Consider the following 16,339-nt stretch of genomic DNA (forward strand, 5'->3'; position numbering starts at 1 on the left):
TTTCTCTTGGCCCATAAATGCTCTGGCAGGCACCACATTGCAGCAAGATTACACTTTTTCATTAAGCTCAACTTTGTATGTGTGCATAGAGAGAGAGGGGGAGATACATGCACATTAATTTATTGATATGTGAGCATTTATTTCACATGGCCAAGAGCAATGTCAGGAGATCTCAAAGGCCACAAGGACCAGGGGATGGTGACTGGATTTTTAAACAATTTTGCTAGTAACTTGCTGGTCACTGCAGTTTGGCTGGCTATAAATTCCCAAATCTTTCCTTACTCCCATCTTAAATATTATTTTAGCCTTCTTTGGTCCTTTTATTATCTTCCATGACTTCTTGAGGATAATTACTCCCAGTTTAAGTAAATCTTTGACACGAAGTTGACCTGTGCTGAATACATCATGACTGCTTTCTACTGAGCTCCTGTTCCTTAGGCATATGTTGCCCACATATTCTTTCTGTTGCTTTCCTTCTTAAAAAAGGTATCATTTCCGTGATCAATCTTATTGCCGTGCAATCACCTTTGGTAGTTACTTTCTGTCTTCAGATCATCAAGTCATCCCTGTCAACAGGGATGGAGCTTACACTAAATTTTCAGGTAATTTTGTTCACCTTACAAAGCGCTAAGTTATCTCTAACACAGCCTGCCACATTGAAGACCAACATATGTCCTGTCCTACATTTTTTAAAGTAAATAGATCAGTAACTAGAAAGTTGAAGCAGATGGGAATGTAGAAACACTTTGTAATGTGATTGGCTACCAACTTCACTACAGGTGTCTGAAATAATTACACCCTGTTGACTTCTATCACAGATGAAGTTAGCAAGAGCAGTAAGAAATATTATTTCTTATGTGAGTGTGTTTTCTGGAAATCACAGAGCTTAAGTTAAATAAGCAGGAGTACTGATGATGTCCGCAAAACACTCTTTTAAAAGACAATCATAAAGTGATTAGGAGGCTATGTCAGAACTGACTGTTGGGAAAGGAAGGGAGATGGCTGAGTGGAGAGCAAGTGGTATAGAGCCTCACGTCCCTCCCTCTGGCACTGTTAACCAGCCATCTATATCATTGGAAGCACATGGTAGGAGCTGTGCAGTGCAGGCTGCACTGCAGGCTATTTCCCCCTTCATTCACCCCTCCTGTATGTCAGAGTGACTGGACTGGGAAGTCTTTATACATGGGGTGTCTATAGCTTTTATATCAGGATATCAGATTCTTGCTGGAACGTTGTTCTTCCCAAAAGATAAATGCCCAAAAGACAAATAAGATAAGCACATGTTTGATACAAATCAGACAATAGCTGGTGCTATTTTTTTGTGTGTCCTTAGCCATGTTCCTTAAGAAAAAGAAAATGTGAAACTTTTTTTTCACAGAACCTTCTACATCAGTGGTATTAAATACCCAAGTGTATTTCTGTTTATTACAGTGGAAGTGTATGCACAGATTTAGTTCTTTACTTTCTTTTAGAGGACATATGTTTCAGGACTGAAAATTGGGCATTTTTGAAGTCTAATACCAACTCTCCCTCCTACTGTCTACTGATTTTCTGGCCTCAGATGCTCACTTAACCTTTTTCCTTTCCTTGGTTCCTTCCACTTCAGGGCAGGGATATTCAACCTTAAGTACTTCTCACAGGGATTCATAATTCATTAAAAAAAACACAGCACTTTGAAGACATAAAATATGTATATAATAAATGCTAAATATTTTTACAGTGGTCCAAAGAAAAGGTTGGTTTCTGAATTTGAATTCATTACCTTCCATAAAATTAATGTTCTTTCTGTACTGCATGTCAGTACCTTAGTCATTCAAACATTAATGAGTACAGAACTGAGTAATGAGTTTTGTATGGCTGTACTTCCCACTGGCCATTGATGCAGTCATGAGACATTCTCAGTCACTGCTGGTCCTCTTTATTAAATCTAGTCACCTGTACTTAAAGGTAATTTAGCTTAATCCTAGACCCTCTAAACTATTAATCCTGGAGGTAAGGAGCAGAGACATGGATCCAGAGCTCATCTCTTGCAGATGAGTGCTTCAAACATCTGCTTTTGGGCACTCTTCTTTCTCCAAAGAATTAAAAATAAGAAGCACTTCCCTTCATTTATAAAAGGGATTGAAGACAGCCTATCTTCTGCTACTTTAACCTGTGGAAGAAGAAGGTGAAATAGGTAGATGTGAATTCCCTCAGTCAGAGAGAGGTATCAGATTCAGATCTCCCAGCTCTTGGAGTGAGTGAACTAATCCACGAGGTTCTTTTTGGGGACTGAGGGACAGGGTGGGCAGCATTGGCATGTGTAAGGAAGGATTGATTTCTTGCCTGTTTTTAAAAGCTTAAAAGTTGCTTATGCAGTTACTGCAGTGTTGTGTTACCTGCTCCCAAGTAAGTTAGCATCTAAGCAGCTGTAGGTGGACCTGGTGTATTCATACGTTTTCTGCCAAAGCAGGGTGATGCTGCTATCACAGAAGAGCTATGCCAGGGCCACAGCTGCTTGCAGGAGGCACCAGGCACTGCTGCTTGAGGGGCAGGACTGAAAGATAACCGTTGACTCCAGAACACCAAGGTGGTGAGAACCAGCTGTACGATAAGACAGCATCACGGCAACCTTGTGCCAGCACCCTTAGTGCTGCAGAGAAATTAAACATCTGTTGGCATGCAGTGCCACGCTAATTTATCTTATTCCTTTCAGGACCTCAGCAAGTGTGTCCAAATAGCACTGCAATATGTTTTCTTGACTGCCAGATGCTTGGGGATGCTGCACCTGGCATGGAAATGCCTTCACTTTTACACTTTTCTCGAAAAGCCGAGGCACAGCCTCTGGTAGGCATCACAGTGATGGGCATGGCTGGAGTATCCAGAAGTCAGTTTTCTAGACATACAGACAAGGAGAAAAAAAAAAAAAAAAAAAAAAAAAAAAAAAAAAAAAAAAAAAAAAAGGAAGAAGTAACTAGTGCTAAATGGTTCAGCAGGAGTTGCTGGAGTGGTGCTTGCTGCTGGCCTTGCACTGAGAACCCTGAGCATCACTAAGGAAACACACATAATTTTGAAAACAAGATAGGGAAGAAATTAACCGAATATGGGAAAAATTAAAAATTACTGAAGAAGGGGGAAGGGATGTGTGTGCTTGCATTTCAAATCATGAAGGAAATAAGGGACAATTAACAACATTAGGCAGCCACCAGCCTGTCTGGCAGCACGCGGTAGTCAGTTCAGAGGGTGCCAGCCTGCCCTGACAGTAACCAGAGCTGATAACCTAGTCTGTCGCCAGCCTGGCAGCCAGGTTTCAGGCTGCTGAAGGTAAGAGCAAGAGCCATATTTCTGAGAAGAGTTGCACTTTTGGGGTTATCTCTTTTGAGCATCGATGCTGAATTCCTGTTGCTGCTGCTAAGAACCAGCAATGCACACTCTGCTGCTGTTAAATTACTGATACTTTAATTGCTAGCTATTCTGGATGCTGCAGTTGCATTTTTCATGTGTGTTTAGTGCCTTTTGTTGCTGCCTGCCTAAGATACTGTGGGCAGCTCCTACGTCTGATGCTTTGTTTTAGTTGCCTGGCTACTGTAAAATGTTATCTTAGCTTTTGCTAAGGTGTCAAGATGCTTTCTTGATGATTGTCCAAACAACGAAATATGTAGCGGATGCTGGTGAATGCTACACTCATCTAGCTCTGTTGCTTTTGCTAGAGATGCTACAGTATGCTTACTTTGCTTTGCCCGCTACAGACTATCTATAAAATAATGTAGAGTGCTGAAAGAAACCTTTTTAATTGCTAAGTGGGGGCATGGTCAATACCAAAGGTAATATTGTCTGTAACTTTATATGCAAAGGAACTGTTGGTGGAAGGAGATGGTGGCTGACTGCTTCACTTAATTGCAGTGCATTCTTTCCTGGTAATTGTTGCAAAGAGAACTGATCTTTCCTGTTGACTATATTGCCAGATTTTTCCCTGTCTCTATCCCTGTGAAAATCTCCAGCAGAGTGAGATTCAAATCTCAAAACTTAATTGGGGGTGTTGACTTCAAGCTTCTTTCCTGCCAAAAACTGAAAGTAACAAATATTTCTTCTGCCCTCTGCGTTTTCTGTTTATGCCTGCATAACTTTCTCTTTACATCACCAGCACTACTGACTAAATTGTTTTCTTGTACTCACAGTTTGAAGCCTCTTCTAACATTTCTGAATAAGCTATGTTTCCTTCCAGTCAGTCCAAAAATATTTTGTCAGCAAATAAATAAAAAATTACTTTTAACAGCTGTTTTTCTCCCTTCTTTAATGTTATTGCAAGCCTTTTCTTAATTATTCTTGCCTTTTGGCAGTTGTGGTGCATTAATATTTACAAGATGAGATGTAGTTTTCTGTTTATATTAGCAGTCCTCTGTCTGTGAGATCTGGACCAACCAGAATGCAGGATATCCTTTCTCATCGATTCATCAGGTTCATAATGTAAGATACAGTGATAAATGGCTATGTTGTCACTCTATGGATGTACAGTCTGTCACCATGCTGTTATCTACGGGTGTCATGTTGTTGAAATTACCAAAAAAAAAAAAAAAAAAAAAAAAAAGTTTGTAACTTGTCCTCCCTCTTTTGGGACTATGTGTGCGCGTATCCGTGTATCATGCCGTGTGGTTCGCGTATGTTGGCTGTATGATGCGCATACAGGATGCGGGGGGATTGCCAGCAGCAGTCTCACTCGGTGGGAGCTTTGATTTCTGTTCCTGGTGTTTTTGTTTGCTCACTTCTTCAAAGCACGAAACAGTGTAAACAGCGCAGTTTGCACAGTTTCACCCCCACACTGTGTTGTTGCTGCCCTTTCTGTCTTAATCTATAGGCTTTGCCTAGCCAAGAAACGTGCTGTGTTTGCAAAGGCAGTAAGGCACTTCTGGGGAATTAGGTAGCATCGGTAGTGCTCTGAATTTTCATAACGTCTGTGATAAAGCCACATGGGCCGTAAAAGTGAGAGCAAAACCAGTTATATGTATTGCAGCGTGGTGAGAACAAGTCAGGGGTTCAAACTTCACCAAGCACAGTTGTTCAAAGGGTCTGTAGACGTCTCCTGGTTTCTATCATTTAACTGCCTTCTTGCACTATTTCTGACAGAGAGGGGCCATTTTGGCTACCATGCTTTATAATCTTTTAAAAGGTAGGTACAGCACACACCCATCTCTATGATTTCAAATATTTTTTTATATATATATATATAAGGAACTAATAATAAGGTAATATTTAGGATTTTGCTGGCCTGCAGAACATTTAAAATTCTTACAGGGAGAAAATTATTAATTTTTCAGCGAAAAGCAGTGTTTCTATGTGTGCTCCAATTTATTGTTGTCATGGCAACTAATGCACGTTACCATAACTAGGCATGAAGCTTTAACAGGTGAAGAGTTATAAGATGTAGGCCTTGTTAAAAATGAATATGTTCATGCCACTCAAAACTAGGCCCAATTTTTTCTGTAGCATGGAGGTTTTTTGACTTGATATTTTAATAAAAAGATGAGGCAGATGTTAGATTTTATAGAAGTTGTAGTCAGATGACTTCTTACCTGTGACTACTACTGCATCCAGGTGCCTTTATAAGGGTCAAATATGGTTCTCAGAGAACTGGATGAATTAGAATAACTTGTGCTACAACTGTAGAATTTACCTAATAGCAGTAATCTGCTTCAGCAGTTCATTTCACATCAAGTATGTGAGCCCTGAGAAGTGCATATCTGCCTGTTTTCAGGCCTATGCAGCACTGCAAAGGCATAAGAGATTGGTCTTTAAGGCTATGACCTTTATGGTTAAAAGTTGTCACTGTAAAAGCATTGAATCTCATCCATTCTGGCACCTTACTTGAGATGGCTTGTAAATTGTATGTAAATTATTTATCTGCAAAATGTGGAACAAAAATTATTTTTTGTCAAGGTGACTGAGGCCAGTGAGAAGAAAGATGCTGGCTAGAGACATAGAACACCAGACCACAGGCAGCACTGTGAAAACCACATGAGAAGTTGCACAGCTGCCTGATGAGATGCAAAGTGAGATGAGGAATAAATTCTCTCTTCCCTTTCTACTTCATCAGATAGATTAAAATCTCCATACATATATAGTCTCATAAAAAATACATAAGCTTAAATGTTTGATTATTTCTTGCAAATATATATTGCAAATTAAATAATCAAATAAGAAAATTCTTATGATATGTATTTTTAAAAACTAAATCAAATATTATAGTTGGTCCAGTAGCGCAATTTCCAAACATTTCTATAGTGCTTGAAAGTGTTATAGGTGCTTATTAAAGGCCTGCATCTCCATACATCAACACTGAGTTGTTCCACATCAATTCCTCAGATATACAATTCATATTTTTCTACCCCAGACTTAACTGTCATCCCAACTCTTCTCTAGGTCAAAGATGTTTCTGCACTTTTGTATTTAAACTGGAGTTAAATGCCATCATGACACAATCATAATCATCCTAAATCTCAGAATTTTAGAATCTGACTGGTCAGCTGAAGAACTTCTCCTTCCTATAGAGGTTTTTAAGCCCAAATTTATGAAAGTATCTTAGCTGCCTTTATGCTGTTTAAATGCTTTCTTCCCCTTCAATTTAAAAATAAAAATAAATAAATAAATGGGGAGTATGTAATAGGAATTACATTTTTAAACATATTCTTGGATCTGGTCTTTGGAGAGTACCTTGTTCTAACTCAGTCTAAGTAGAATCTGAATAGTAGCTGTAGTATGGTTTAAAAATCTAAGGAGTTTGGTAAGAAAAAAATAAAAGGAAATGAGACCAGAAAACTGAATATAAAAGCACTTATTATACAGTTACAAAAGAATTTTTTATGACTATGTATAACTCTTCTTCTCCTTCATCTATCATAATAATATATTACCTATGATGTTTAATTTTATGCTGCTTTTCTTAGTATCTGCTCCTTCTGCAAGAAACACCAGAGTACATGAAAGGTCTTCAGCTGCAGTTGTCTGTCAGGAACTGCAGAAATTCCCCCTCTCTACCTTCCCTTAATCTCAGTGATATTGTGAATTTAGATCATCCTAGAGACATGTATAGCAATCTTATCGCTTCTATTTTGTCTAATTTAAAAGGAGGAGATACTTGGATGACTGTATGTATTTATAGAGTAATTGGTGGATACAAATGAACAGTCTCCTCACAGTCCCTCTCTAAGTTTCTTATACACTACTTTTATTAGCCCGATTGAAGATTATTTCTGATTTCCTTATTATTATTGCTTCCTAGCTCCTTTATAAAATTGAACCAATATGAGAGGTAATCACTGTTTCTCTTGTCACAGCTCTTCATTTACAGACAGAAGGGATGCAGTTCTCCATGCATTGACTCCTTTTTGCATGAAAGATATTGAATCTGTAAAATGTTGTATTCATTTTAGTGCTTAAGTACCCTTCTTAATTTGCCAGTAGCATCATTTTCTGTATTCAAGACCAGTACAACAAAAGGGTTTGGAGCACTACCCAATGTCACTTATTCTGTAGAAATCCTGCTCCTCCCTGACTGCCATCACTGGGCTTCCTTGGTGGAAAGACAGATGGTCAAAGGATGTACTTTTATAGCTTCTGCATTCTGAATTTACTCCTGTTCCATTGTAATAACCTTTTGCTAAATGGTTAGGATATATCTCCTGAGATCTGTTTCTTTACAAAGAAGATATATCTCAGGAATATATCTTGTTAGAAGAAAGGACTGTTTCAGGTGTTCCATTAGTTACGGCCTTGAACACTTACTTCATAACAAACAGAGGAGAATGCTGTGGAAATTTGTGAGGGATGCAGTCCATCTTCTTTTGTAGTCAAATACGAACTGTATTAATAAGGATGCAGATCCTTACCTCTTGTAATGTGATTGAAACCATATTTTATAAGAAGAACTGATTCTTAAATAAATCAAATTCTCACTTCAGATTAAATATGATGAAGGGTTTTATAAATTAGTGGTCAGAATTATTAATTTCTGTGGATAAAGAATGCTAAAAACTGGAGCAATTGCTGATATTTCCCTTTCAAAAACTGAGGTTCAAGTCAGATCCCATAGCATGTAGACAACTTAGGTAGGCAAAACAGAAATTACAATGCTGTATGATTTGTAGATATACTAATAGTGTCAACATAAAGTAGGTTTGACTTGTTTTATGATGTTCACTTGCTTGAAGTTACCATATTGGCAGGGTAATGTTGCTGTTTCCAGATTTATCTCTTGCTTTTCATTGCAGAGTTGTGCAAATGTGTGTCATTTCATTATTTTGTGACACATGAAAATGATGTACTTGTTTTGTTTACTCTGTCCTGATTTAATTAGTAGAATGTGATAGTTTGCCAGACTTTTGAGTGTCTTCAGTAAGAATTGTTTTCATGTGTTTTTGATGCTTAACTACTTCTTACTTTAAAAGTCTTAAACTTCTAGTCTTAACTTCTTAAGTCTTAACTTCTAGTCATATTTTGTGTGAAATGGTGATTCCTTGCTAGTTTCAACACCCATTTTAGCAATATTACATACACAGAAAATTCACAAGATAAGTGCAGGTAAAGAAAGAGATAGCATAATCCAAATTGAAAGAGTCATATAGAAGAGGGGAGGAAGGGAGGAAGGAAGGATCAGGAAAGAGAGATCTGATCCCAAAAGACAGAGAAAGAAGGGGCGGGCAATTCAGAGACAGATCAGACCAGATAGCCTCAGGGAGGAGTGGGACTGGTGACCAAGGAAAGAGAGGTTAGGAAGAGGAGAGATTCCATCTATGGGTGGAAGGAGCCTCAAAGGGTTCAAAAGGCCCAAATGTCAGTCCGGGTCCAGTAAAGCCATGTCCAAATATGTCATGTCAGATGAGACCCAGACCAGCACTGCTGTGCTATGGGGATACCTGTACAGATGCCTACGTTGGCTCTTTTTGAAAGGGAGAAGAGTGCCCTGTGAATGGGTTTGGCAACAAGCTGCAGTCCTGCCCTTGTTCCTTGAGGAAAGAGGGGAGATGACAGCTCTAGGAAGACAATCGTTTATCAGTGAGAATGATGCACATGGAAGGGCAGTGTAGTAATTCTACAATGAGACATCAAGAGAAGGTGATCAAAGTAAATATTCATAAAGAGATTAAATGATGCCTCATATGTTTGAAGAATGTATAATATGTCTTCAGATAAAAGCAAAGTCTCAGTTATTTAGCCATTTAGGAAAGTTAGTTATCAGTTATATATGCTGGATAATGGAAGATTTATTAGCTGTGTAGAAAAGCACAGGTAAAACACACAGCAGAATTTGTGAATGGCACTTTTGTGCATCTCATTATTTTTTTCAAGTGCTCTCATCCTCATACATATATTGTAAACAGTTATTTTTAAAGATTTCTGGTGCCTAATGATTTTATTCTAAAGGTAAATAGATTTAATTAAAGCATCATTAAACACTACAGTAGATGAGTTTGGATTATAAATTAAGTCATGAAAAGTGCTGTAACTAAAATAAGTAAGTACAACTTCTACATGGCTCTATATGTAGAAAATATATCAGCGTTAATTGATCACAACAATGGAAGGCTACTTTATAGCGAATTTCTGCAACCTTTTTTATATCTTGAGCATCTGATTTTCAGACAGGAGACTGGGGAGAGCCATCAATTACCTTGCGACCTCCAAATGAAGCCACAGCCTCAACACCTGTACAATATTGGCAACATCATCCAGAGAAACTCATCTTCCAGTCTTGCGATTATAAAGCATTTGTAAGTGTTTATAAATTCAGTGGTTTGATTTGGAGTAAATATATTGTTAGATTTTGATAACTTTTTTCAATTTATACTATTTTTCCAATCACTTTTAATGAAACAAACCACTTCCTCTGCAATACTGTAATTATAATAAATGAGAAACAAGCATGCACAGTAATTTTTGCTATGAATTTTCTGATATATTGCAGCCCATGTAGCAATAGTGTTAGGGAAATGACACTATGAATAAGTGGCTAAGTGTTGTAGAAATGACAGTGAGAGGTAACACTCCTACTCCTCATCCTTCAAAAATGCCTGTCTAGTGTTTATAGGACAAATAATAAAACAACATAATATTGAGATCCTTATATCTACCATAATGTTTAGTGCACATTATTTAAATGTGCATTATTATTGCCTTCCCTGAATTTTTTACACTTATTTTGGGGAATTGAGGTTGGGGAAGTTGGAGGTCATGGTCTGAAGCAGCATTTTCTGTGAGATGAGAGCACATTCAAACCTCCCCTAAATTGATGATGACTTAAAGTACCAGTAGCAGTCAGTTCCTTCGGGGCAGGGAGTATTTATTTTTACCTCCCAGTAGCTTTAACTCATTCCCACTTCCATTTCTGGAGAAATGGATCTTCTTTCTACAGCTAAGTATGATTGGTGTTCTTTGGCTGTTATGTATGCTTATGAAGGAGGGGAAGGTCTCCTGAAGTATAAAAAAAGACATATTGGGAGACTTTTAAATGAAAAACACATTTCTGAAGTCTTGAGTTTGCTGTGTCAATGGAGGGCAGCTTGTTCTTCTGCAGATCTCAAGAGGTGCCTCAGCCTACCTATTTAAACTGTTATGTTTCCCTTTTGGCTTTACTGGAAAGCACTGGTACAGTTGCTGAAGATGCTTCCATCTACTTGGGATCCACAGAGCTGCATCCTCTTTAGAAGAGGGCACCTAATGAAGCAAGGCTGATATTTTTAAAAGGAAAGGGGCTAATTTGGGGGGGGGGGGCCTTTAGCATAACAGCTGGAGGTTAACCACTTGTCCAGGATATGGGTTTTAGATCCTCTTCACCTGATGGGACTTGGATCCAGAGTGCTTTTTAGGATAATGCTCTGTTCACCAAGCACTAGGGCATTTTTGTGGAGAGCTTGGGGACTACTGAACCTGATTTAAAACATAATTCAGAAAGGTAGAAATACGGGACTAAGTAAGCACAAGTGTGAGCCTAGATCCCACTGAGGAGGGAGGGGCAGAAGGATTGCTACAGGCCTGGCTCACTATAGTGCATCTGTATCTTCCATAAGACTTTCATGCTGTTGAAATTGCCACAAATGGAGTAACTGTCCCTGGTCACTAACAAGAAGCTCCCAGCTTCCTCAGCAAGTCACAGTCAAAGTCCACCTCACCTGTTCTTGGGCTTTCTCTCTTCCTGTGAAGCACCTCAAATTCAAAAGGCAGCTTAATGACTTCTAGTTTTATTAATGTTGTTGGTATAGTGAATGGGTTTATCTGAAGAGGACCTCTTAACTCATTGCTTGATCCAGCAATAAATTCATAATTGACTGCAATCTTAGCAGTAGATTGATAGGCATATTGATCATTGAAGTAATTAAGTTGGACTTAACAGAAAAAGGGGACTATCAAAATATCCAAGTTAGCAGTGGTGAAGGAGACATCTTTCTTCCCTAAGGACCATGCATCAGTGAACTGTCTTAGCTCCTGAGCTGTAACAACCTCAGCTTTATAGAGTAAAACACTACCCTGGAAGTTAGTAATGAAGGTAGCTTTCATTGTATCTCACATCACTCAGTCAAACTGATATCCTCTACTTTGCTCACACATGTTCTGGGTATTTGAGAAGGAATGTTTCTGAAAGCAAAGCAAGTCAAAGGAAAGCAAAATTCTCTCATAGAATTCTGGAGTCTTCTGACATCTACCTGGACAGTATCTTTGTGATTTGTCTGTCAGTTCTTCAGTCCACTCTGGGAAGCATTTTTGAATGCCTGCAGCTGAGTCTTTTTGCCACTGTGCAGATGGTACCAGAGATGCCCAGATCTTCTCTTCCTTCCTCTTTTGCCGTGAGCTCAAAAGCAGTTTAGTGTGGTGGTTTGTTTTTTTGTTTGTTTGTTTTGTTTTGTTTTGTTTTGTTTTTCCATGATGCCTGCCCAACTGGTAGCTTTCAAGCTTTTCAAGCAATCCCAAATCATTGTGCCATAGCACATTTGATAAATAAATAAATAAAATTTAAGAACTAAATTGCATCCTCCTCAGAGAAGGCTAAGTATTCCAAAGGTCAGATAGCAAAGGACTCAGCGAAAGATACAGTTTAACTCCACAGGCTTTTGTTTAATTTTCTAATTTCTGAACTTGATCTAAATCAGTTGCTAGTCTGTAAGGGTGATATCAAGCCATCCCATCAAATTAATGCCCAAAGCCCTGTTCATGTCACCATCAAGCCCCCAGCTGGACTCACAGCTGCTAGACCTACAAATCTTTCACATCTGCGGTCCTGTAGGAATGCCCTTCATTTGTTCCTCTCTGCCTGCACTTATCTGATAGCAGTGGTGTTGCTCGCCCTTCCATTTATAATGCCCTGTAAAGTGTTGCTTGGCATTTACCATCTTGGCTACTGTCTACATTGAAATATTTATGAATTTTCTTGCAGGTCAGAGACTCCTGTAGTACACAATGTGAACTGAAGGCTTTAAAGAAAATATCTCAGTCTAGGTCAAGAGACCTGAGAGTTGAACCAGTACACTTTCTGTTCTGTTTGCAGTTTACATTCGTCTGTAAATGAAGTTATATTTTGATCAGTTCTTGTTTGAGGTAAGCTCCAGGAGGAGACCCAGCACCTGGTTCACTCTCTGGCTTGGTTAGGTTATAGGTTCATAGGAGCATTTAGAGTAGCAAAGACCTTCAAGTCAAGATCAAAAGATCATCAAGTCCAACCACCAACCTGACCTACCAAGTCCCATCAATAAACCATGTGTCTTACTGACTTTTAATTTCAACCACCTTAGGAAAGTCAGTGTGGTAGAATGAAATGGGCTGGGCTGCAGTGGTGGGCTGCAGTAGCCCCTGGGAAGAGGCTCCTGCCTATGGTGCTGGGTCTCCTCCTGGAGCTCACCTAGCCCATTCTTATCAGTGGTATGACTTCTCTTCAACTTACTTAGCTGCTTACTTAGGATGGAAGGCAGTGGTATTGAAGTGCAGTGGGAATGCAAAGAGACATCTCTGTTCCTGGGAAGGAAAAGGCAAGGGACAGCCTGCTGTCCTCGTTCTCTTTCGTTGATTAAGCATGTGACGCTATATAGAAATACAGAAACATCCATATGCACAGAGCTATACAAAACACATGCACATCAACAAATCTGCACACCTGCAGTGTATAAAGGAGAAATGGAGCCTGTGGCCCTTGCACAACCCTGTTGACAGTAACAAGACCACTCTCTAACAAGCAAGAACAGCAGCAAGGATGTAGCTAACTTCATCCCTGGGGGAGCAGTGCAACTCACACTTGGTTGAGAAAGTACTGAACCCCCAGATCTACAAATCCAGAGGAGCAGAGCCTGCTGTTAAGGTGCAGAAGGGAGGGCTCAAAGTACCCTCACCGGCAAGTCATGCGGTGAGGAAAAGGCGGGTAGGATGTGCATGCCCTTAGAGGTGAGTAGGCTGATTGTGGAGGACGGTGGCTTTCAGCGAACTGAGCCAGGACCCAGCACTATGCTGCCACCTCTCATGCTGCCCTGTTCAGTTCCAATAACAGCCTTGAAATAATAGTTCAGGGTCAGTCTTTTCTTAGGAAGAAATAATGATTTTAGCTAGTTTGCAGCTCAGATCTGTTTTCTGTTCGCTGACATCAGGTTCTGTTTGCTATTTACACATAAAGTAGTTACAGATTGAGTACAGAGAGGTTAGCATCTCTGCTGCACTTCATGTCCACATGATTGTATACATAGCAATACAAGTTTGGCAGATGGCAACTAAAAAAAAAGCAAACTCTCATTTTCTAATCAAATGGTATTTTTCAGATGGAATTTGTATCATGTGATTGTTGCTTGAGTGACTAAGGTTATAAGCTAGAATACTCTCACGTGATGTTTCAAAGGGCTCCATCTGATTTAATACACTTGCTGTGCATTCCTGTTTTATAGTTTGATTAACATAATTTTAAATGATCTATCAGAGAATGGCAGGGTGGAAAAACTCTAAAACCATACAACATTAAATTGTCTGGTAGAACTATGGTTTTTGAGGCATTTTAAGTGCATTTCTGAAAATGTTTTTCTTTTCTGAAATATTAGCTACATGAAGTTTAATGGGTTTTTATTTTAGTATTTAGGTTCTATGCTGGTAAAAGAGTTAAGAGGCACAGAGTCAACACAGGATGCATGTGCAAAGATGAGGGTAAGTTAGTAAATTAACTTGCTTCTATAATCTTCATAATATTAAATGATAATAGCTGATGATTACTTGTACTATACCATTTTTGGTTTTATAATGTTTTGTTACCTATTTGTTTCTGGCGCTCTTACATTTACATTGGCATTCAGTAAGAGGCCTGCTCTGCCTTTTAACTTAACACCAAAATTTGAAGGTAGACTTCATTTTGCATGTTGTCTAAGAAAAGCAAATGCATGGATTATATCCTTTGTTTCCTCTTGAATCTTTGAGACTGTTTCAAAGTACTTTTTACACACTTGAATGTGCTATATCAGTTTCTTTTTATAAACAGAATTGATCTATAACTTATATAAGATAATATATGATTATATATATTATATATGATAATAGAGATTGAATTTACTATATAAAACATGCACTAGTAAGTATGCTAATGTTACCAAAGTCATTGTTTTTACGTATGTGATGTCTACAATGACATAATCATGCGTGTGCCTTTACTCACATGAGTATTCCCATGTACCATGAGTTATGAATTACTTACCCATTTAATGACCAAAGGATGAAAAGGATACCAATTAGGTTCATCTGTTAGTGGAAAAGCAGTTAGGCTTCCATCCGTTTGGTAAGAATATATTATAATGTAGCTCTTTGGGCTGATGCTGGTTTGTAGAAAATTACTATGAGGGTCAGTCTATCTACAACAAATACACTGCTGCCAGAAACTCAAAACAACACCAGGCCAGCTACCTGATACATTCCCAATTGTAGTGGAGTAAACACTCTCTATAACACTCTTGGTTATAGAGATGGCAAGCATATCATGGTCTGGCATGATGAATTAATGAAGAATGTAATTGTTTCATGATCTACTGAAGATGTAAAAATATATAGACGAGTGAGTGAAAAACTTCATTTTATGGATCATAAATCTTTTATACAAGATGCCTCTGAACACTAGATGTAGCATGTGGATCAATTATAAAGCTAGAAGACATGTAAAATTCATGCAATCAGACAACCGTTTACTATTGGTTACATATCTACAGTACAGAGACTTCTGCACAAGCTGTTTAAGCTAAGGGCTTGCGGTAATTCATGCTTACTGGATTGCTTGAAGATCCATGGCTAATTACATGCTAATCATTCCCTACCTGGGCTTAAACTCCTCTTTAAAAAACCAACTTGACAGAGAGAGGATCTGCAGTCATATATACGTGTTCTGGTGAGATTAACTGAGGCTGCAAGTGTACCATCTTCCAACTCAGTTTTCAAACTGTCTAATGTAGCACTTCATTTTTTAAGGAATATCCTTATACAAATCTTAGGGTGGAATTTGACACCATAGTAGCATTTGACACCTTCAGTAAGTTATTTGACTGAACTAGGAAGCTAAACATCAAAAAAGCCACTGTTAATAATTTACAGCATTTTTTAGATTTTTTTTTTTTTGAAATATGCTCTAAACTTAGCAAATTTAAACTACACACCTGAAAAACTGAAAACAAATGTAATATAATTTTTTTTCCATAAAATAATAGAGTTATGCGAACAGTCTGTAGCACCATATTGGGCACTTATATAAACACTATTGCTGTATTGTTTATATATTTTTTTAACCATTATGAAACCATTTAACTATTTTGAAACCATTATGCTGTGAGAATGTTTATTTTGCAGTTTAAGGGACTTTTTTATTTTACTTTTATTGCAAAGAGATTTGAATGAAACAGTTCTTAATCAAGATTTTATCTATCCTTTCAAGGTAGTCCTTTTTATCATATTCCTATTCAAGTCAGAAGCAAAAAAAAACATTGACTTAATGAGAACAAATTATTATCTTAGAGTAAGTTTACCAGTAAGAAAAAATGTATATTTTTCCAAAATTTCTCCCCCGGTTGTATTCTAAATGTTGGTGTCTCTGAATTGGGTGTTCAGGTTGTCCTAAGCCATGCTGAAGTATTGATGTGATGTTGTCACTGAAAATATGGATTATTTTATAATTACATTTTAATTTAAATGTACTGAAAGGGACATTTCACTTACTAAGAAGAGGTTAAAAGTTAGATACATTACCTGACTGCTTCTCAGGTACTGAATTTTGTCCACTTGTGTGGTCTCTTATGTATACTCTTATTAATAAGTAAGGTTGTGCACAAGGCTATACTAATGTGATACAGCACCGTTTAATTTTAGTATT

At 38.1% G+C, this 16,339-nt stretch overlaps 1 protein-coding gene across 10 annotated transcripts in view; it reads left to right on the forward strand.

The window, feature by feature from the left end:
- The window catches only part of ANKS1B (ankyrin repeat and sterile alpha motif domain containing 1B), a 444,131-nt gene that overhangs the window by 403,222 nt on the left and 24,570 nt on the right, over window positions 1–16,339 (forward strand). For 7 of the 10 annotated variants that reach the window (XM_035336443.1, XM_035336425.1, XM_035336460.1 and 4 more), the window contains 3 exons: window positions 4,372–4,446; window positions 9,615–9,743; window positions 14,071–14,142. In XM_035336443.1, coding sequence (XP_035192334.1) covers window positions 4,372–4,446; window positions 9,615–9,743; window positions 14,071–14,142 — 276 coding nt within the window. The remainder of the gene's footprint in view (window positions 1–4,371; window positions 4,447–9,614; window positions 9,744–14,070; window positions 14,143–16,339) is intronic. The other 3 variants (XM_035336452.1, XM_035336506.1, XM_035336434.1) reach the window with 2 other exon arrangements.

Source organism: Oxyura jamaicensis, chromosome 1 (assembly GCF_011077185.1).
Source record: "Oxyura jamaicensis isolate SHBP4307 breed ruddy duck chromosome 1, BPBGC_Ojam_1.0, whole genome shotgun sequence".
NCBI classification, from domain to species: domain Eukaryota; kingdom Metazoa; phylum Chordata; class Aves; order Anseriformes; family Anatidae; genus Oxyura; species Oxyura jamaicensis.